General features: G+C 38.3%; 2 protein-coding genes across 2 annotated transcripts; both read left to right on the forward strand.

The window, feature by feature from the left end:
* Positions 1 to 598: 598 nt before the first annotated feature.
* LOC137614451 (chondroitin proteoglycan 1-like) lies at positions 599 to 10,423 on the forward strand. The gene is made up of 5 exons (XM_068344259.1): positions 599 to 715; positions 9,031 to 9,072; positions 9,239 to 9,337; positions 9,657 to 9,950; positions 10,196 to 10,423. The coding sequence occupies exons 1-5, from the start codon at positions 614 to 616 to the stop codon at positions 10,325 to 10,327; spliced, it is 669 nt and encodes a 222-aa protein (XP_068200360.1). The 5' UTR covers positions 599 to 613; the 3' UTR covers positions 10,328 to 10,423.
* A 5,815-nt stretch (positions 10,424 to 16,238) lies between these two features.
* LOC137614443 (uncharacterized) lies at positions 16,239 to 20,636 on the forward strand. Its single transcript, XM_068344252.1, has 4 exons — positions 16,239 to 16,394; positions 18,036 to 19,178; positions 19,397 to 19,587; positions 20,438 to 20,636. Exons 2-4 carry the CDS (start codon positions 18,036 to 18,038, stop codon positions 20,544 to 20,546), a joined length of 1,443 nt encoding a protein of 480 aa, XP_068200353.1. The 5' UTR covers positions 16,239 to 16,394; the 3' UTR covers positions 20,547 to 20,636.
* The last annotated feature ends 1,735 nt before the right edge of the window (positions 20,637 to 22,371 follow it).

The raw sequence follows: 22,371 nt of genomic DNA on the forward strand, positions 1-22,371 counted from the left end.
GCAGAAACAAAGCTTATATATCTTTTAAAAATCCCATAAAATTTCATTTGAATATATGTATTGGTATAGGAGTTATTGAATCCGCCGCCGAAAATATCAGCTGCTCACCCACCCTCCCCCCACTCTCCGAAATCTATGGTCAGGGAATGACTGGGCTACGGGTTGAGTGAGATAGAGGCATATATCTTTGTTTTACAATTTGACGCGTTTAAAATAAAAAAGTAAAACGCATCCTACTTTTGTTTATTTTAGTTTGGATAAATGTTAGTAAGCATACCATGAAATATTTTTCTGTAATTTCATACGATAAAGAAGTTAACGAGAGAGAGAGAGAGAGAGAGAGAGAGAGAGAGAGAGAGAGAGAGAGAGAGAGAGAGATTTGTTTCTCTCTAAAAACTTCAGTCTATATTTCGTTTACAATGAAAACTCAGCATAGACTGAATTTATTGACGTATGTCAGGAAACTATATGACAGACCAATAAAAGAAAATGGGATGAAAAATTATTCAAACAACCACCCTGGCGCCATCTATCCGTAGAGCCACTTGTCTGGTTTTCAGTTGTTTTGATAGACCTTTTCCCGTTCCATGGACGAGGGTGTTTTTGTACTGGCATGAGGGACATTATAAATAAGCCCTCCTGTCCCTATGTCAGCAGTGACAGCAGTAGCTTAAGTGTAACACAACTAGAAAAAAACCAACCAGTTCATTTCAAGGTATGGTTTATCGTTTTGGTTTTATAGGCTTTTAGTTTATAGCGAATTATTTTCCTTATTATACTTTATTCGTGTGAACTTAATTTCGAGCCGCCTTTGTTTTGCTAAATTTGGTCGTTGGGTTTTCTATATAATACATTAATTGTTGAAGCTATCAGTGTTGAGAGGTCTGTATAACTTATAGACTTCGCTTAATGTAGATGTACAATCATTACAGTAGAGATATTAAAACAAACGACATGAAAACAAAATTTTGAGAGGGGTGGCAAGAAGACCTTGAAGGAAAAATACTCCTAGAAGACCCTTCTCGGGGGGGGAGATTTTCCCCAGGCCGGGGGCAATTACCCCCCCCCCCCTCCCCCCCTCCCTTAGCTACGCCATTGGTCCAGGGCGGTCTACCTTAATATCGAATTCCTTATTTATTTAAAACTTATGTTAATGTAAATTAAAATTATATGCAGTATAGTCTCTCGTAGCACTTGAGCGGGTAAGTTATATGTAGCTTTTCGAAGAATTTTACTTCAGCGCCATGATTCATATTAATCTTGACATTTTTGCATTGCCCTATACATCTGACCACATCTGACATTTTTGCATTGCCCTATACATCTGACCTTTAAGCATTGCCTTACACATCTGACCTTTTTGCATTGCCCTACTACTGATAAGGATACCCAAGTTAATTTACATTAATTTGACGCTTACATTAAACTGTAACTGTTATATGAACCGCACTTTGTTGATAAATCAGAATTTTCAATATTAATCTTACCCGATAATCATGTAGCTGTCAACTCTGTTGCCGACAGAAATCTACGGTCGGGATACGCCAGCGATCGCTATACAGGTGGGGGTGAACACCACAGCGCCATCTGTGGTCAGGTACTCCAGTACTTCTTGTCAACACCACCTCAATTTTTCCTCTGTCGTGCCTCCGGCTAGACCTACATGGATACGCTGTTGATTCTGGAGTTATTGCTCACGATTTGGTGATGTATTTGCTCTAGAGTTTAGCCTTCGCTATTCAGGAAGCTATATCATTAGCTTAGCAAGTTTTTGGAATTAATTTGATTTAATTTTTGATTTAATTTTGGTACGAAGAGAGTATGAACTCTCTTTCACTTTTAAATGGCCGACCCTTCCCTTAGACGGAAGTGTTGGTGTCGAAGAGAGTATAGACTCTCTTAATTTTGCTTAACAAAGTTATAGATTTATTTTATATCTCTCCGCCTTTTATAGGCCTCTTTGATTAACTTCCTTTTATTATAAACTTATTAAAATTAATTTTTATATTTGTTTATATTCGACCTTTCCTAATAGTAGGCGGTCTTTTCTTGAACCGAAGTTAATTAACATTGAGCCCGTCATTTCGTTTTTACCTGTTAACATATTATGCTATTTTAATGTTTTTGAAAGAATTTCTTTGATAGTCTTGTACTGTTTTCAAAGTTGAACTAACGTTTTGTTTTGTCTCTGCAGTTGTTGACGTTCAGAACGTTCAACTTGCGCTCTATCGTTACGATAGAGAGAGAGTCTATCACGGTGTCACGTTGCAGTAAGAGTAAACCGATTCTAGCGTTTTGTTCATTCTTTCTTAGCTTAAATGGTTTTAATTCTAATAAAGGAACTTTTTATTTGGAAAACCTTTCAGTTTTTTTCCTTTAACAATAATATGTTTTAACGATATATATAATTGGGCTCTTCTCTCAGGTGCTAAGTCAAGAGAGAGAGAGAGAGAGATAGAGACGGAGGGAGAGAGAGGAGGATAAACGTTTCGTTCAAGCGGGTAACGTTGTTATCGTTTTTGCTCTTCTCCCTAGTCTCTTTAGGGGAAGAAGGTAAACGTTTCTAGAGTTTTATTCTTGTTCTCAGGCTTTATGCGGTGAGAGATTTTAAACGTAGTTTATTTGATCTAGTGTTTAGTCTCTTTTCCAGCCACTGAATTATTTATCTTTCATTATGTTTTTCTGTTACATTGTAATACTGTTTTCGCAATTACTAACTTTTAATGAAGGATAGAATTGCGTGTTTCAGGTACAAACCACTTAAAGTTTCGAGTTCAGTGAAATAAGTGCAAACAGAAAATCAAAAGTGATAAGCGCAAAGTGTTACAGTGTTGCGTTCGAGGGTTCGTCTGTTCGTGCCAGTTGTTCGCCTAGTCTGGGACCTCTTACAAGCTCCCAAGCCCAGGGGAGAAGTAATGTCGAAGGACTTATGGGTTCAGCAGGCCTTGATCGACGAACAGACGTTTCCCTCCGTGGTTTCGGGTGTAACCAACTCACGTAGCCGACGTGATCACCCCACCCACACAAAGACGAGAGAGCCCATTTATTCCTCGTCTGCGGAAGAGGTTTCTCGCAGAAACCATGGACCAAATATTGCAGCTTTTAAGTGCAAGTCGGTCCCTTCCGCGCAAGTCCAACTCCTAGGTGGTGCCATTAGCACTGGGTCAGTTCGGACTTGCTGCAGTACGACAACTGCACACCTCCCAGAGAGGCAAGGTGGTATCGCAACAGACAGTAACTCCGTCTGTTGCCGCACCAGCTGTTTTAGACCCTCAGTTTCAACGGACAGTAGCTCCGTTTGTTGTTGTCTTTCTTAAACTCTAGTGGTCTATGCTGCTGACAATGCAGTCTCAGCTTGCGGTGTTGATGCAGGAGTTTCAGGCAGAGAAGGTTAACACACCTCCTCCTGCGAGCGCTCCTCCACCTCTACGCAGTTCAGCCTGCCAGACGTATGATGTTGAGGTTCCTCAAGCTACCTCCATGCGTGAGCTGCCGCATTGGGAGTTGCCAGATACCAGCTCTGTGCAGCAACCTCCACTTTCCTTGAGGCAGGAGCCTCTTGCCACGTGGCAACCTCCTCAACACTTGAGGCAGGAGCCTTATGCTTTGCAGCAACCTCCTCTACCCTTGAGGTAGGAGCCTCATGCGTTGCGACTACCTCCTCCATCCTCGAGGCAGCAACCTCTTGCGGTGCGACAACCTCCACCATCCTCGAGGCAGCAACCTCAACTCCACCTCTGCGCAGTCCACCCTGCCAGACGTATGATGTTGAGGTTCCTCAACCTACCTCCACGCGTGAGCTGCCGCATTGGGAGTTGCCAGATACCAGCGCTATGCAGCAACCTCTTGCGTTGCGGCAACCTCCACCATCCTTGAGGCAGCAACCTCAACTCTTGCGGCAGCCACCTCAACTCTTGCGGCAGCCACCTCAACTCTTGCGGCAGCCACCTCCACTCTTGAGGCAACCTCAACTCTTGAGGCAACCTCAACTCTTGAGGCAAGAGCCTCAACTCTTGAGGAACCTCATGCTATGAGGCAGCCGCCTCAACGCATGCAGCAACCGCATTCTTCACAGCATGAGCCTCTCTCTGCGCAGCGTCCTCCTCAAACCATGAGGCAGGAGCCTCATACTATGCGGCAATGGGCTCTCGTGGCATGGTTGGTTTCGACCTGGCCTTTCATTAGAAGGGGCTAGCGTTCGATCCCAAGTATGAGGTAGAAATTTATTTCTATTTGAACACGATGTTGTGTTGATATTTATCCATATTGACTCATTAGGGGTAATTTGAATGAATTACTACCAATTGTGTCACGTGGTGGCCCGGGGAAATCTGGTAAAACTCGCTGGTAAAGAGACTGATGTCTCAACAGGTAAATCCTCGGACAGCTAGATTAGGGTCAGGTTCAGATTTCCTTTTAAGAATAAATAACCGCCTCAACCCATGAGGCAGGAGCCTCATACTATGCGGCATCCTCCTCAACGCATGCGGCATAAGCCTCATCCCTTGCAGCTTGAGCCTCATCCCATGCAGCATGAGTCTCATCCCATGCAGCTTGAGCCTCATCCCATGCAGCATGAGTCTCATACCATGCAGCATGAGTCTCATACCATGCAGCATGAGTCTCATACCATGCAGCATGAGCCTCATCCCATGCAGCATGAGCCTCATCCCATGCAGCATGAGCCTCATCCCATGCAGCATAAGCCGCACGCCATGCAACATGCTCTGCTTACCTTACAGCATGCTCTACATACAGCATGCTCTGCATACAGCATGCTCTGCATACCTTACCGCATGCTTCTCAGTCACACATCTTTGGTTGTTGCCAACTCACTAGACTGTCAAGCAGTTTCATAACGTTGCCTTCTAGTCTTCTGCTTTTGCACCAGTGAAACCCTCACTGAGAGAACTTAGCTTTTCTCGGATATGGTTCCTGTAGATGAGAAAGTGCTATTCTCCCTCCTTCTGATTTTCCCTTGAGGACTCTGTCATTTGGAGAGGAGCCTTTAGCTGCTTAGCCTCCTATGGACTTTTATTTAAGCATAGCATGCTTCCAGGGAGGGTAATGGTTCCACTTCAGTCGCTAACCCCGTCTGTTACCACACCTGCTCCCATAGACCTTGAGCTGTGTTGCAAGACATGCAGTCCAAGCTTAGTCCTTGTTAGAGGATTTTTTGTTTACGGAGTCAGTGTGTCACTGGGAAGACGTTCAACAACTAGCAGAAGTGACTTGTTGTGACGCAGTGCGGCAACCTCAGCAACCCGATAAGGAGTTGTCTGTACGACCCAGACAGTCTAGACAGCTTCGGGTTGTCACTGTACTTCCTCGCTTCCCCATGGTTGACAGTTCACAGACTGTGCAGCAGTACCATGATCTTGTGTCCGGCTCCGTCAGACGACTGGCTTTTAAGAGCTCCCACAAGTCGTCGCTGTCTGGAGATTCTCAGATGGACTATGGATTTGACCAAGGAACTGGGCCTCCTGGTCAATTTTGAGGAGTCCCAGCTCGTCCCATCCCAGACCATTGTCTACCTGGGTATGGATCTTCAGAGTCGAACTTTTCGGGCTTTTCCGTCGGCCCCAAAGATATACTAAGCCCTAGATTGCATCCAGAGCATGCTGAGAAGGAACCGATGCTCAGTCAGGTAGTGGATGAGTCTAACAGGGACACTTTCATCGCTGCCCTGTTCATCGAGTTAGGGAGACCCCACCTCCCCCCCTTCAGTATCATCTAGCAGCTCACTGGATAAAGGACATGACGCTAGAGACGATCTCAGTTCCTGTTTCCGAAGAGAGGAGGTCTACTCTCACGTGGTGAAAGAACAGCTTTCTTCTCAAGGAAGTCTACCTTTGGCTGTTCAGAAACCCGACCGCCGTCTCTTCTCTGACGCATCAGACACGGGCTGGGGTGCGACTTTGGACGGACAGGAATGCTCGGGAACATGGAATCAGGAGCTAAGGACACTTCACATCTATTGCAAGGAGCTGTTGGCGGTTCATCTGGCCTTGATAAACTTCAAGTCCCTCCAGCTTAACAAGGTGGTGGAGGTGGACTCTGACAACACCACAGCCTTGGCTTACATCTCCAAGCAGGGAGGGACTCATTCGTGGAAGTTGTTCTAGATTGCAAGGGACCTCCTCGTCTGGTTAAAAGATCGAAAGCTCACGCTGGTAACGAGGTTCATTCAGGGCGATATGAATGTCATGGCAGATCGCCTTAGCCGGAAGGGTCAGGTCATCCCCACAGAGTGGACCCTTCACAAGAATGTTTGTAGCAGACTTTGGGCCCTGTGGGGTCAGCCAACCATAGATCTGTTCGCTACCTCGATAACCTAGAGGCTCCCGTTGTATTGTTCTCCGATTCCAGACCCAGCAGCAGTTCACGTGGATGCTTTTCTGCTGGATTGGTCCCATCTCGACCTGTATGCATTCCTGCCATTCAAGATTGTCAACAGGGTACTTCAGAAGTTCGCCTCTCGCAAAGGGACACAGCTGACGTTGGTTGGCTCCGCTCTGGCCCGCGAGAGAATGGTTCATAGAGGTACTGCAATGGCTGGTCGACATTCCCAGGACTCTTCCTCTAGGAGTGGACCTTCTACGTCTACCTCACGTAAAGAAGGTACATCCAAACCTCCACGCTCTTCGTCTGACTGCCTTCAGACTTTCGAAAGACTCTCAAGAGCTAGGGGCTTTTCGAAGGAGGCAGCCAGAGCGATTGCCAGAGCAAGGAGGACATCCACTCTCAGAGTCTATCAGTCTAAAGGGGAAGTCTTCCGAAGCTGGTACAAGGCCAATGCAGTTTCCTCATCCAGTACCACTGTAACCCAGATTGCTGACTTCCTGTTACATCTAAGGAACGTAAGATCCCTTTCAGCTCCTACGATTAAGGGTTACAGAAGTATGTTGGCAGCGGTTTTCCGCCACAGAGGCTTGGATCTTTCCACCAACAAAGATCTACAGGACCTCCTTAGGTCTTTTAAGACCTCAAAGGAACGTCGGTTGTCCACTCCAGGCTGGAATCTAGACGTGGTCCTAAGGTTCCTTATGTCCTCAAGATTTGAACCTCTCCAATCAGCCTCTTTTAAGGACCTCACTTTAAAAACTCTTTTCCTCGTGTGCTTGACAACAGCTAAAAGAGTAAGTGAGATCCACGCCTTCAGCAGGAACATAGTTTTTCACATCTGAAACGGCTACATGTTCCTTGCAGCTCGGTTTTTTGCTAAAACGAGCTTCCTTCACGTCCTTGGCCTAAGTCGTTCGAGATCCCAAGCCTGTCCAACTTGGTAGGGGACGAACTGGAGATAGTACTTTGCCCAGTTAGAGCTCTTAGGTACTATCTAAAAAGGTCATAACCTTTACGAGGACAATCAGAAGCCTTATGGTGTGCTATCAAGAAGCCTTCTCTTCCAAGGTCTAAGAACTCAGTTTCTTACCTATTCAGGCTCCTGATTAGGGAAGCACATTCTCATCTGAAGGAAGAAGACCTTGCTTTGCTGAAGGTAAGGACACATGAAGTGAGAGCTGTGGCTACTTCAGTGGCCCTCAAACAGAACCGTTCTCTGCAGAGTGTTATGGATGCAACCTATTGGAGAAGCAAGTCAGTGTTCGCATCATTCTATCTCAAAGATGTCCAGTCTCTTTACGAGAACTGCTACACCCTGGGACCATTCGTAGCAACGAATGCAGTAGTAGGCGGGGGCTCAGCCACTACATTCCCATAATCCCATAACCTTTTTAACCTTTCTCTTGAATACTTTTTATGGGTTGTACGGTCGGCTAAGAAGCCTTCCACATCCTTGTTGATTTGGCGGGTGGTCAATTCTTTCTTGAGAAGCGCCGAGGTTAAAGGTTGTGATGAGGTCCTTTAGTATGGGTTGCAGCCCTTTATACTTCAGCACCTAAGAGTCGTTCAGCATCCTAAGAGGACCGCTACGCTCAGTAAGGAAGACGTACTTAATAAAGGCAGAGTAATGGTTCAAGTCGTCTTCCTTACCAGGTACTTATTTATTTTATGTTATTTTTGAATAACTAATAAAATAAAATACGGGATACTTAGCTTCTTTGTTAACATGTATGCTGGTCTCCACCCACCACCCTGGGTGTGAATCAGCTACATGATTATCGGGTAAGATTAATATTGAAAAATGTTATTTTCATTAGTAAAATAAATTTTTGAATATACTTACCCGATAATCATGATTTAATTGACCCACCCTTCCTCCCCATAGAGAACCAGTGGACCGAGGAAAAAATTGAGGTGGTGTTGACAAGAAGTACTGGAGTACCTGACCACAGATGGCGCTGTGGTGTTCACCCCCACCTGTATAGCGATCGCTGGCGTATCCCGACCGTAGATTTCTGTCGGCAACAGAGTTGACAGCTACATGATTATCGGGTAAGTATATTCAAAAATTTATTTTACTAATGAAAATAACATTTTGTGTTGATTTTCTTATACTAATTAAAACTTATAATAATTTCATTTAGACTTTGAATTTATCATACGCAACAACTTTTGTAGCATATAGTTGTAAAAATAGCAATATCAAAGTTCAACTATCCAATTTCTATTTTTAGGTTAAATATTGAATTAACCTTTATTGCTGCCTCAAGTTCGAATAATCTGGGTCGCAGGATCACATGAGTTATATTCCAAAACCCTTTGCATTTAAAGAAAACTTTATACCCGGTTTTTTATGCAATTTATAACTGGTATAAGTTTCTTGACATTTTTTATATAAATTCAATGACTTTTTCTATTGATAAATTTCTAGCTCTCATGAAATACTAGCGGGTATTTAATACCATAGGGCTCTGTTATACCTGAATTTTACACTATTAACATTTAGGGCTTTAACATTTAGGGCTCTTATTTTACCTAGATTTCAGATTTATGAAGTCTTTTAATTTTTTTTTAGATTTTTGGTACATCTTGAATATCTTTCCCTAAACTAGTAATGGTGTATGTGACTTGATTTGTCTTCACTGCCTTGATAATTTTATTCCTATTCTTACACTTCTTTTGCAGATGGCTACTCTCTTGATCATCTTTACATCGGTCTTTTTACTGGTAAGTACTGTTTTGGAGATAAAACCTAACGGGAGCTTGAAAATTATACCTTAAGTACTCTTTATATGAGAATGTTAACCTTCAAAAATTCTCTTCTGCCTGACCTTTCTGAAACCTTTCAAAACTGGAAAAAAAAATTAATTTGGTAATTCAATACTTGTTACAGGCTAGCTGCCAGATAGCCCCAAACTATGAAACTCACAGGCTTACTTCTGCACTGGCACCGGCAACTGTTACTCCATTTACAGAGACTTGGACAGAAACTGTAAGTATGGACATTTTTCAACTTTTAACATACAAAAATGATTGTGGGCCTATGGGATGACAAATTCATGGGATTTTTCAAATTTCCTTACAGCTATTATGAAACTTTTTTAATTAACCATGAATTGAAACTTTTTGTTTGGTGACCTTTGCTCGATCAGTTTTGAAAACTTGGTTGCATAACCTTTGCTAGACAACATTTCACTTTTTACTCCCCGAATGGTAACATGTCTTTTTATTAACAGGTTTTAAAGACCCTTCTTGCTAGACAACATTTTACTTTTTACACTCCGAATGGTAACATTTCTTTTTATTAACAGGTTTTAAAAACTCATCCCCTAAGAGTGCGAGTAACTAGTGATGTGTGGATAACTGAAACAACCAATGTCAATGAAGTTGTCACCGCATTTGTCACAGTGTACAGTTACTTCCCGGCAAACCCACGAACAGTTACATCTGTTATGAGGGTGACTTCTACTCCTGTTATAATTAGAACTGTGGAAATTATGGTCACGCCAACCCTGACTGTGACATCAGTCTTCACTAGCTTTGTAACAACAACCCAGACTGTACGATTTTGGCAGAGTATCACGCATGTCTCTGTTGCGCATTCCGTAAGTATTAATCTTTAAAGTCTTGTGGTACAGTACTAATGAGTTGTGAACATTTAAGTTTTAAGATTCTCCCTGTTCATATAAAAATATATTCGACTACCAGACTGGAAATTGTAATTTTTGAAGAGTTTAAAAGTAGCTTTGATTTTTATTATTGAAATTGATTTAAGTTATTTTTATTGTTAGCAGCCAATGTTTATACAAAAGATTTTAAAATTGTTCTAAAGTAAACTAAATTTCAACAGGTGTTGACTGTGCCAGTGTGGAGTACGCAAACGTTGGTTCAAGAAGAAACTACTACAGTAACGCAAGCGTTGACTACTACAGTCACATCCTTTACAAAGAACCTGAATAGGGGCTACTTGCCGCCTCAGTAACATTAGCTAACTTTGTTACAACTAACGCATGGGGTGGTTGCCGTCATAGTTTTTAATTGGACCTCGTGGAATCTGACAATTAAATTAAACCTTAAACTTCTTAATTTATTAATCCTTTAACTTATTAATTTTCATGAATTTTTATTTCAACGTCATGGAAGGCCATCTGCAGAATTATTTTACTTTAAACATCTTGAGTTTCTATAATTTTGTTATTTTCCATAATTTTGCTTTCACAATGTGGAAGGGTTACTGCAAAGCAATTAAAACCTAAAGAGACTGTGGCCTGTGTATGGTAGATTTTCCTTGATCCTAAAACTATTTTAGGAAAGTACAAATGTATTATTAAAGGTACACTAAGCTTAAACTTTTTAAGCAAAAAATTTGGCATTTGGGAACAAAATTTTTGAGTCATTCATGTCTTGAAACATTAGTTAATTTTTCTTTGTAACTTAATTTCTAAATCAGGAGACATAAAAACTTTCATAAACTTAAGAAATCTTGAGGCAGCAATTTTTTTTCATTTTTTTTTTTATTTTTTTATTGTGATAAATCCTTAAATTTGTATCTGTAACGAGCATCCAAAAAAAAACTATGTTCACTACCAAATAATTAACTTTGAAATATAGCACTTGCGTACGTCACTGGTGTTAATTTCAGTTATTGTTAAGTTTATTATAATCCTATGGTTGATCCAGACAGGATTGGTATGTTTATTTTTTTTTCTAACAATTCATAGAGAGTTATTGTTACGAAGATTCAATCTGGATCTTGAAGTTTTGTATGCTAAATTTAGTGGGGGGACAAAGATTTTGTAGGTAACTGAGCAATGCTACTGGGAGTGGTGGTAGTTTTAAGGGTATTTGTTAATGCAATAAGCGTGGCCTAATAAGAGGTGCCTAGCCGGGTAAAAGCCCTTCCACGCGAAAAGAAAATTTACTGTTACCAATTCGGTGGTATGGGTGGTGGTGGTGATGAATGTCTTGGATGAAGAAACTACGGGGTAAACAATCATAACGGGGGTGCCTTTTTTTCTTTTTTTCTTTTTTATTTTTACTTTTTTTTTTTTTTTTTTTTTTTTTTTTTTTTTTGTGGGGGTGGGTTTGTTTTTTTTTTTCTTTTTTTTTTTTTTCTTTTTTTTTTTGTGGGGGTGGGTTTGTTTTCTTTTTTCTTTTTTTTTTTTTTTTTTTTTTGGTGGGGGGTGGGGGGGGCAATGTGGGCCACTGGATAGGGACGACACTGCTGCTTGGCTGTAGTCGGAATGTCATGAGTTAGTCTGCCTTCAGATATTTGATCTGGTAACACTGTTTTGCGGGCAATTCGGTGCATACTTAGCATTTGCCCTTCGTGTGGCAGGGGACTTAGAGTGACGGCAGTAATTTGGAGAACAAAAGTAAAACCCTGTGTCGGGTTATGTTAACTGTACTATCCCATGTCGTTTGGTTTCTTTAGGGGTTTAAAAAACTAGCGGACGCATAACTCTTTCTACATACAAATGCCTGACTTTGGACCCTTGAGGTGTTTGGCAGTCAAAACTCAAAAGCATGAAACTGGCATGAGGTAAACTTTTTATATAATGCAAAACAAACTTATATAATACCACAAGCATTGTAATTAAGACCCAAGCATACTTTAGGATGGGAAGAACTGAAGCCCCTTCCACACAATGGGCAAATGAGCAGTGGGTAGACACTGTACCAATCTTGTGGTATGGGTGGTGATTACTAGTGTAGAAAGACTAAATAGATAGACTAGAAAATCACGAGCAAAACATTGCAGTACCTGTGCCTGATGTTGGGGCACTGGATGGGTGCCTGACTAGGGACTACATCGCCTGTCCATTTCTTTTGTCCTCGGCTTTGCATCTAGCCAAGGTCATACGTTTGCCTGCCTACTGCCTGCTTGGGACTGATCTATTTCAAAATGAGAAAATTACGCTCGTAAGAGTACTCGTCCTGCATTTGACCCTCTTTTGGAAGGAGCTTGACTATTCTAGATAAATGCACAAGGGCACATATCTTTAATTACATGTGTATCCAATCAACTGCTCGAATACTTTCCCATGCGAATACTTAATATGCTCTACGGTAGATTTATGGGATGAAACGATATGCAAGTATTAATAGAATTTGGTCTGCCAGTGTTGTCTTGCCCGAACTGCAAATACGATAGTAAGGTTGTTTTGACCTTTGCTTTCACTAATGACATCGACAATCATTACCATTCCCTATTGTGTAGATATAACCGGACAGTGTTACTTGGGTAAATATTTCTAACGAACATCATGTGCATGGCAGAAATCGTCGGAGAACGTACAAGAATAAAAAACTGCTGTGTTCGACTGTTTATAGCTTGGGAAATTAATTGCGTAGCTAGCAGGCACGCAATTTTAGAAGTAACATTTTAACTATATGACTGGCTGTTAACATTTTGGTCTTATCCTACTTAAAAGTAGGATAAGAAGTTTTACTCCAGCTATGACCAGATTGTGGAATGAACTTCTTAATCAGGTAGTCGATTCTGTGGAACTTCAGAAGTTTAAACTTGCTACGAATCTTATGTTTAAAAGAATGACATATGCCTCTCTTCATAGTTTATAATAACATCTATTTTAATGTCGTTGCCGATCTCAAGATATTTTATATTCATTATGCGTTAATTCTCATGTAGTTTTTTATTTCCTTATCTTAATTCCTCATTGGACTATCTCTCCTTCTCCCTTAGGCTTACAGCATCCTGCTTTTCCACCTCAGGTTGTAGCTTAAGTAATAAAAAAAAAAAATAATAATAATAATAATAATAATAATAATAATGGCCTGAAATTTTATATAAACATCAGGCTATATATCAGTTTAGTGAGATCGGTGTGACTGAATGAACATGAGTCGTGATATATAGATGAAACAATATCCTACAGATTTTGTAGATTTGTGAACAAAGCCTTCAGAAGAATATTGGGAGTTGATTGGCAGGGCAGGATTAGAAATGAAACTAGAAGAGAGATTCCTCCAGTACCATATGTAGATGAGATCATGGTGAGAGGTAGATGGTAATAGTTTGGGCATGCTCTTCGCACTCGCCAAGAGAGATTAGTTCACCAACCTTTCATTTGGGCTCCACAAGGCATAATAAGCGTTGGAAAACCCAGGCCTGCATGGGTGAGGATTACGAAGCGTGTAGTATGAGATGATGAATGGGGAAGTATTTATTTTTTTTTTCTTTTATTATAAAAATACACTTACATTTTATTCATTTACATTTTTTGTGTAATTATTCTATTTACAAAAATATAATAGGATATAGATATGAATTCATGTTTACAAATATAAATATATCAACATAAATCAAAATCAAAATACATAGTCTAAATATTCTTTTGTTATGTTCTTTGATATACTGTCTGTATATCTACATCTAATATACATCCTTTGGGATTGTAATTTATTTTTCAAGAAAAACATTATATCTTTGCAGTCATTGCTGTGTTTATTACACATCCATAGACAATACAAATAACATGTTATCAATAAAATTGCAGTGTTTTTATCAATATTAGATTTTCCTTCTATATCATAGAATAACAGTTTCAAGAAACTATAACCATTTAGATTACAACATTTCCTTAGCACAGAATCAAACCATTTTACAATCTTTCTTTTCCTTACAAAAGTAAAAGATATGCATCTGAGACTCGGTTTCGCCACATTGGGGAAGTATTGATTTAAAATCTCAAGATAGAGACGACTAGCGAAATCTAGCTGAGGCCCTTTCAGTCAATAGGGGTAGGAGATGATCATGTATATATATATATATATATATATATATATATATATATATATATATATATATATATATATATATATATATATATATATCATCTCCTCCTAGGCCTATTAACGCAAAGGGCCTCGGTTAGATTTCGCCAGTCTTCTCTATCTTGAACTTTCAATTCAACACTTCTCCATTAATAATCTCCTGCTTCGTGCTTCATAGTCCTCAGCCATGTAGGCCTGGGTCTCCCAACTCTTTTAGTCCCTTGTGGAGCCAAGCTGAACCTTAGGCGAACTAATCTCTCTTGGGGAGTGTGAAGAGCATGCCCAAACCATCTCCATCTACCCCTCATCATGATCTCATCCACATATGACACTCGAGTAATCTCTCTTATAGTTTTAATTTCTAATCCTGTCCTGCCATTCAACTCCCAATATCCTGCTAAGGGCTTTGTTCCCAAATTTACTAAATCTATTGGGGATTGCTTCATTGTCATACCAAGACTCATATCCATACAGCAACACCGATCCCACTAAACTGATACATAGCCTGATTTTTATATGTAATTTCAGGCGATTTTATTTCCAAATTTTACTTAACCTAGCCATTATCTGATTTATTTTTTTCAATCTTTCACTAAACTCTAATTCTAAAGACCCTGTATTGGAGATCATAGTCCCTAAATACTTCCTGAATACATATATACACATATATAGCCAGACACTTACTCTTTATTGTATATGGGATATATATATATATATATATATATATATATATATATATATATATATATATATTTACATATATATATATATATATATATATATACATATATATATATTTACATATATATATGCATATATATATATATATATATATATATATATATTTACATATATATAGACAAATATATACATATATTTATATATATATATATATATATATATATATATATATATACATGCATATATATATATATATATATATATTATTAGATTGTATGCTTTAAGTAAATTTTACATGCATATATCCTATAATGTTTCTTATGCTCACCCCGCATTTGCCTACAACTGATTTCTATCTCGTCTATTGGCCTACTTTACATAGAAATCACTTAAAACAAATGCAAATGGTCTTATGTTTTTAAGATATCTCTAGATTTTCATAAAAAGTTTTTCTTTCTTCCTCTGTCTTGGATGCTGTTGGTGCATACGTTTGTATGATATTCATTTTATACTTTTATTTGATAATTAATCTTGGAATTCTATCACTGATACTACATAATTCTTTTGAAGAAGAATATATAATTTACTTTTAACGTTTATGAGATTCCCCCGATCTTCTAATTTCACCCAATCCTACTATATCTCAAATTATTTATTTCAGTCGTGCGCTGAGAAGCAACCTGACTGAAACATACCCATTCCCGGTTAGAGCTCTAGCCATTGGGAGAACAGCTCCGTCGCAGACCCAGTATGAACTCTACCGACGCCTACTCATCACCAGCTAGCTCCCGAAGTAACAATTCACTCTAAGTTGTATAAATAAAGCTAATCAGCCCATATTCATTCAGACTTACATTGATGATGAGGGGAGCAATCCGGCACCCTCTCGTAACGTGTAACAGCCACAAATCTTAACCATCTATTTTGACTGTATACTTTTAAAGTTAAATCATAGAAATTCCTTCAATGCATTTTGCGCCTCCTACTGAAGCTTACTAGCGGAATGCAGTAGTGATGAGAGTAAAAAAAAAAAAAAGGACCCATTGATAAACTCAATTGCAAGATAAAGGCCACTGAGGCTGCTATTATTTTCAAGATAACCTGCTTGAAGTAGGGTCTACTGCCCTAATAATAATAATAATAATAATAATAATAATAATAATAATAATATCATCACCTGCTATTGCTAACATGATAGTAGTTTTATATTGTATGAAAAATGATTTTACTTAACATATGTATATTATACTTAAGTTTTACATTTTGATGCATTCAAAATAAGAAGTAAAACGTGTTCTATTCTTGTTTTTTATAGTTTGGATAAATGCTTATTAAGAAAAATAAAATAGAAAATTATTCAAACAACTACCCTGCCGCCATCTATCTGTAGAGCAACTTGTCTGGTTTTCAGTTGTCGTTTTGGTTGGCATTTTCCAGGTCCATGGACAAGGGTGTTCTTGTACTGGCTTGAGGGACATTATAAATAAGCCCTCCTGGCCTTGTTTTAGTAGTGACAGCAGTATCTCAGGTGCAACATATAACTCGCAATAAGTCTAGAAGTTCTTGTAAAGGTAAGGTGGCTCGTTTTGATTATGTTGAACTTTATAAGTTAAAATTGCAATATGCTTTATATGATCACTCTTGTATATTTGTTGTACACGCTGAAGTGCGAGTTTTATTTAATTTAAGCTTTGGCATGTGGTCAAATTTAGGTGTTAAACTAATTGCGTGAATCTTATCTTCTTACATGTAAAGTAACATGGATTATCCTCCTCGAGTATTTCAAACTTGGGTATAATTTCCTTTCACTTGCCTTGATTATTTAAGTTACTATTGCAGTTATTATTGCAACTTATTTCTGTCAATTCCATGTAAAGTTTTCTACGCTTTTGATGAGGTTTGGTTTGTATTAATTATTTCGTACTAATTATTTTAATTCGGTTCCCCTTAATTAGGTATTCCATGTTTGTTGACAAACTTTGTAATATACTACCAATACTTTTTTAATTTTTGCATCGGCTAGGATCGTTTTGCTTATAGATTTATAAAAAGTTTTAGTTCAATATTTATACTAGTGTAAGTATTAGCTCCTCTTAGGGGTCTTAATTTTATAATTAACATAATATTGGAATTTATTTCTCGTCGGCTGAAATAGCTTTAGCTTCTTTACGTTACTTTACTTTTACTTACGGGTTTATTTCTCGCCCTCCGTCAGACACTAAGTCTGTTCAGGCGGGCCTTGGTGTGTGAAAAAATATTTTCTTTCTAGTTAAAATTTTGCTCTGTATCTTAACAGTTATTTCGCTAGCATTTGTATTCAGGCTTAATAGTTTTCAGGTCACTATTATAACACTTTCTAAAAAGAAAAGTCTTCAGGTTTTTCTTGAAGGCTGCCACATTTTTTTGCTATTCTCGACATAGAGTGGAAGGTCGTTGAAGAGTCTCTGTGCAGCATAACTGAACGTTCTTCCTCCTATTGCATGATTCACACTAATTTAAAATAGTCTATGGGTCTCTTACAGCGGCCCTGGTAGCTTCAGAGTAGGGGACCAAGCAATCACGAAGATATTTAGTTATCACTTGTAAGTGCTTTGTGGGTCAACAAGCAAATCTTAAATTCAATTCTAGCCTTAACAGGTAACCAATGTAGATCGATCAATGCAAGAGTTATTCTCTCCCGTAGTTTAATGCCTTTTATCAGTCTAGCCGCCCGGTTTTGCATGGTTTGAAGCTTTCTTAGTAGTGTATTGGACAATTTCTCTTATGAATTGAGGTTCCTTCCAATTTTATAACTAACCAAATTGGCCAGCTAACATTCGATGCACAAAACTCTTAATCTTTTCTGAAGCAAAAAATTTCCCTAGAGATAGTCTGAACACACTAGGATATAAAATAGTTTAATCTTTTCTGAAGCATTGATTATAACTGGCAAAAAATTTCGCTAGAGATCGTCTAAACACACTAGGATATAAAATATCCTGAAGCTAAGTTTTAAAACTCTTGGTTGATAGGGCCAGAGTTAGTTTAGGCAAATTTTATTCATTTTCAACTGTGGTAGTTTTATGATATACTTAGTTAATGACTGTTTGTAAGTTTTGGAAATATCCCTTGGTATTTTTATTTCGGTATTTTATAGAATCTGTTTGATTGGCTTATTTTAAGTTTGACTTCCGTATATAAACATAGTACAACCACATCAAATTTACTTCCAGATGTATTCCTCGGTTACGCTACTGTTGGTTACTCTTCTGCACCTGAATGGGCGTACTACTGCTGGATTTGTGGGACCCAGTAATTCTGGATTCGCTGGTCCAGTAATCAATCCAGCCTCAAACTTCGTTGCTTCTGGTACTGGTGGAAACTTCTTTGTATCTGGTAACACTGGATCTGCTGGAACAGACTTTAATTTTGGCTCTAATTCCGGCCAAAATGTTGGATCCTCCAACATAATAGTTGGACCTACAACCCAAGCTGGCGTTATTGCGGGGGGCTCTAATTTAATAGGTGGTAGCAGTGGTCAAGGTAGTTTTTCTCAAGGAACTAACTTCAACCAGGGACAAGGAACTAACTTCAACCAGGGACAAGGAACTAACTTCAACCAGGGACAAGGAACTAACTTCAACCAGGGACAAGGAACTAACTTCAACCAGGGACAAGGAACTAACTTCAACCAGGGACAAGGAACTAACTTCAACCAGGGACAAGGAACTAACTTCAACCAGGGACAAGGAACTAACTTCAACCAGGGACAAGGAACTAACTTCAACCAGGGACAAGGAACTAACTTCAACCAGGGCCAGACGGGAATTTCTTCTGGACAATCTAGTGTGTCTGGCGCAGGGATCCAGATCATAAATTTAGGACAATCTGGTCAAGGCACTTCAGGATCTGGACAATCTAGTGGGTTCAGCTCTGGGTTTAACAGTAATCAAGGGTCAAGTAGCCAGTCTTCTGGGAGAGTGATCGGAGGGTCATCTGGACAGTTTAGTGGATCCGGCTTTGGATTTAACCAAAACCAGGGGTCAAGGGGGCAGTCTTCTGGATCTGTAATTGGAGGGACAGATAGTTTTGTAACAGGATCTGGGTTTGTCAATCAAGGACAGGGAAACTTTATCTCTACATCTGGTCAAGGCAGTGGATCAAGCATTAGATTTGTCAACCAGGGCTTTGGTAGCCAATCTTTTGGTTCCTCAAACCAGGGAGGTTTTGCACAAATTTTGGCTCCAGAGACCATAACTGTGACAGATACTACAACAATAGACAGCTTCGTTACAGTAACTGAAACTATCCTCAACAGCGTACCAGTCACTATAACGGGATTTGCATATGATACAGTTACTGTTACTACTAGAGGAGTAAGTTTTTTTTTTTTTTTTTGTAGTATTGATAAAGCTCATAAATATATAACATTAATTTAAACCTTCAGTAGATCTCATAGTTTTAGAGGGCAACATCTAGTCAGGATTTTGTGTGCTCTTAAATGTATTAAATTAGAATCTTAATCTTTTAAATTAGAATCTTAATCTTATAAGCCTGTATTTTAAGCTTTTGTATCTTTTTAAATTTCCAACAGCTCCACCAAACCCAAGTGGATGATATATTGGCGCTAACTACTACAGTTGTAGAGAGACCAGTAACAGAGTTTGTTACTACTGCGAAGTCTAACTTCGTCTACGTGACTGAAGTTTCTGTAGACATCTTTACCATTACTCACAATGCCCACTTGATCTCTCAAACTACATTCACGACTGTAGTTGTTCAAACGTAAGTAAAGACATTTTAGGATTCTATTTAGTAAATTCTAAAAATTTAATCGCATTTTCAGTAAATCTATTGAGACTACATAGAATGTTTATTTTTTTTTAATTCTATTTAAACTTGGAACTTGGATTTACTGTTCAAATTATTAAAGCCTTTTAGATGCCCGAAATTAAGTTATTTTTCAACTGACTTAAACTAGGTTTAAATACCTAAATATGGAAACAGGTGATCATATAAAGTTTACTACCAACTCTTGTTGGTAATAGTTTAGTTTTTAGATTAGTCTTTCCTCAACAAAGTGAGTCTGGTTAGTTGCATATTTATTCTTGCCTTAGTTTTCATTACTGATTCTTGGGTTAAATTGGTAAAGGCAATAAATTTCAATCTGCACTAGCCAGGTAATTAAATTAAAAATTTTAGCTTTTGGCTGACTATCTTTACTAATGTGACTAAAGAACTTTCTGCATCTTCAGGCTACATTCTGATTTAAGACTCTCAATCTCGAATGAGACTTAGGCAATTGTTGATAAAACAAACCTTCAGTGTTAAAGTTAGATTCTTTTTATTCCTGCTTATCTTGATCATTGTTTACCCTCTAAACCATCTACCCCCCAGTCACCACTAGGGGGCGAAGATATTACACGGGGTTTATTTTTCTTCTACTCAGCTTTGGCAATATCTGAAAGTTTTTATTAAATTCAGATTTATGAAATAAATTCTTACTCTTCGTTAAGTATTAATGTTGTCGCAAAAGGAGCGTTGTAATTTTAAAAACTACTTTAATTCTGAGATCCCTTTTTCACACATACAGAGTCTCTTCTAAAATCTTTCATAAATTACCATTATTTTTCAGATTGACCATGTCTTCTCCGATCGTTCTGACATCGCTGTCTACTTCAGTCGCAGTTTCTACTGAATACCGGACTGTGGTTAATACCGTATTCTCCCATGGCTATAACTAATCCGTTTCATTGGAACCCTAGATTTTATGTATTTAAATTATTGACTGATATTTTAACCAAATTTGTATTAAAATAAAAACGCCAAAGAATTTCAAGTTTCTGGTTTTACCCGAATTGAGATAATAAAAGTCTCCAATTTCAATGGGCTTGAGAGAAATTAAGTTCTTTCTGAAGTACAATAATCGGGCTAATGAATACTAGTTGCTAGTATGTAAATTCTAGCATTGTCAACCCGAGCTTCTTGGTGAGTGAATATTTTCTTTAAAATCTCTAATTTAAGACCTTAATCTCAAGAGTCCTGGTAATAATGGTAGTCTCTTCCTACCCCTATTGACGCAAATGGCCTCCATCCTTATCGCGAAAGGTTTTCACGCTATTTTTCGCTCTTCTCTCAAAGAAAACTCTTTAATCTTCCTCTTTAAAGAAGCCTGGAGATTTAAGTTTTACCACAGTTGTGTGTTGGCGACCACCTTCCTGGCCACAAGTTTATTTTTGTACTGATGAAACGTGCATGGATTATGTATACAGCTGGAATTTTGGAAGATTGCAAGGGTCATTGTCATTGTCAAGCAAAATTTCAAATTCAAGTAATCTGTCTTAAGTTTGGACGTCTCTCTCAGACTTTGGGCTTTGTTCTTATTTGAGAGTATGAAAATACACTTAAATTAATAAATCTTATGTCAAAGGTCTTAAAATGGTAATCACCCATGCAACATAATTTTTAATTTTAAATAATGAAACTTTGGAGGCATATTTAACAGAAGTGCCGGAAATAATGTAATTTTTGCTTTGTCAAAGGTCGGGGCCACAAACAAGCAAAACGGCCATACCACATAATATTCATAAGTTTGGACGATTATTGTCCGACTTTAAACTTTTTTCATATTTGTGTAAGAAAGTCTACTCCAATTAATGCAGGTCAAAGTTTAAGGTAAAGCAGTCTTTCAGAAAATGCGCTGCCACTGAATGACCCTCTAGTTCTTATAAAGTACTGTATTTTCAAGTTTAGGCTCTGAAATTGTCTTGCTTTCATTAGGGTGTTGCTGAAATATCTTAGCGAAATGTAGCTTGCAAATCAGTTAACTATAAAGTTTAGTTATATTGCGCAGACCTGGCATAATAGATTATTCTTCAAACCCAGACATTGTATTTCTTAATTTTTAGTGTTGCTCTTTTTGAATCCACTTAATCTAGCCTTTGGCTAGTAGTGTATTAAAATTTGACCATTAATTTACCACAAAAGGTTTTTGGAGAACTTTTTAGCAATCGTTATGGATTTTCTGTTAATAAGAAATGCAGAATTATAGTTTACAGCTGTACTAAGTATAGTGGTATTCATGAACTTTTAGTTTATTGGTATTTTAAAATTTAGATTTTTACTTTTATGCTTTAAAGAGTTTAATGGGGGGTCTGCCAAAAGTTTCGTGTGTTGGTAACTGTCTGCCCGATGAACTGTCAGGTTGTTACACCCGTTTTAGACTCTCCCCGTCCTGTTATATACACCTTTGAATAAAAGTTGTTTGTTGAAAACCTGGGGTTGTAGGTAATTAAGTATAATTGATTGGAGTCATTAATGTGCTCTCATTGCTAAAGTAGAGTATGATTTTCTTGTTTTTGATATCCATTTCTCCATAAGAATAGGATACACTAATATTTTCGAGACTTAAGTAATTGGTGTCGGGAAATTAGTTATTTCATATATTTTCATAATGAATGAGTTAGATGTATGTAATTAGTTATTTCATAAATTTTATCCTTTAATAAGAGATATACGTATGGAGTTAGTTGATTTCGTAAGGAAATAAAGTATATTCAGAGAGTAGAG

The sequence above is a fragment of the Palaemon carinicauda genome, chromosome 20, assembly GCF_036898095.1.
Source record: "Palaemon carinicauda isolate YSFRI2023 chromosome 20, ASM3689809v2, whole genome shotgun sequence".
In the NCBI taxonomy this organism is placed as follows: domain Eukaryota; kingdom Metazoa; phylum Arthropoda; class Malacostraca; order Decapoda; family Palaemonidae; genus Palaemon; species Palaemon carinicauda.

Excerpts from the sequence above, each read along its gene's own strand:
- LOC137614443 (XM_068344252.1), top strand. The coding sequence starts at position 18,036 with ATGTATTCCTCGGTTACGCTACTGTTGGTTACTCTTCTGCACCTGAAT. Across the intron at positions 19,179-19,396 it reads TTACTGTTACTACTAGAGGA|CTCCACCAAACCCAAGTGGA; the intron begins GTAAGTTTTTTT and ends AATTTCCAACAG. Across the intron at positions 19,588-20,437 it reads ACGACTGTAGTTGTTCAAAC|ATTGACCATGTCTTCTCCGA; the intron begins GTAAGTAAAGAC and ends ATTATTTTTCAG.
- LOC137614451 (XM_068344259.1), top strand. The coding sequence starts at position 614 with ATGAGGGACATTATAAATAAGCCCTCCTGTCCCTATGTCAGCAGTGAC. Across the intron at positions 9,338-9,656 it reads CAGAGACTTGGACAGAAACT|GTTTTAAAAACTCATCCCCT; the intron begins GTAAGTATGGAC and ends TTTTATTAACAG. Across the intron at positions 9,951-10,195 it reads ATGTCTCTGTTGCGCATTCC|GTGTTGACTGTGCCAGTGTG; the intron begins GTAAGTATTAAT and ends AAATTTCAACAG.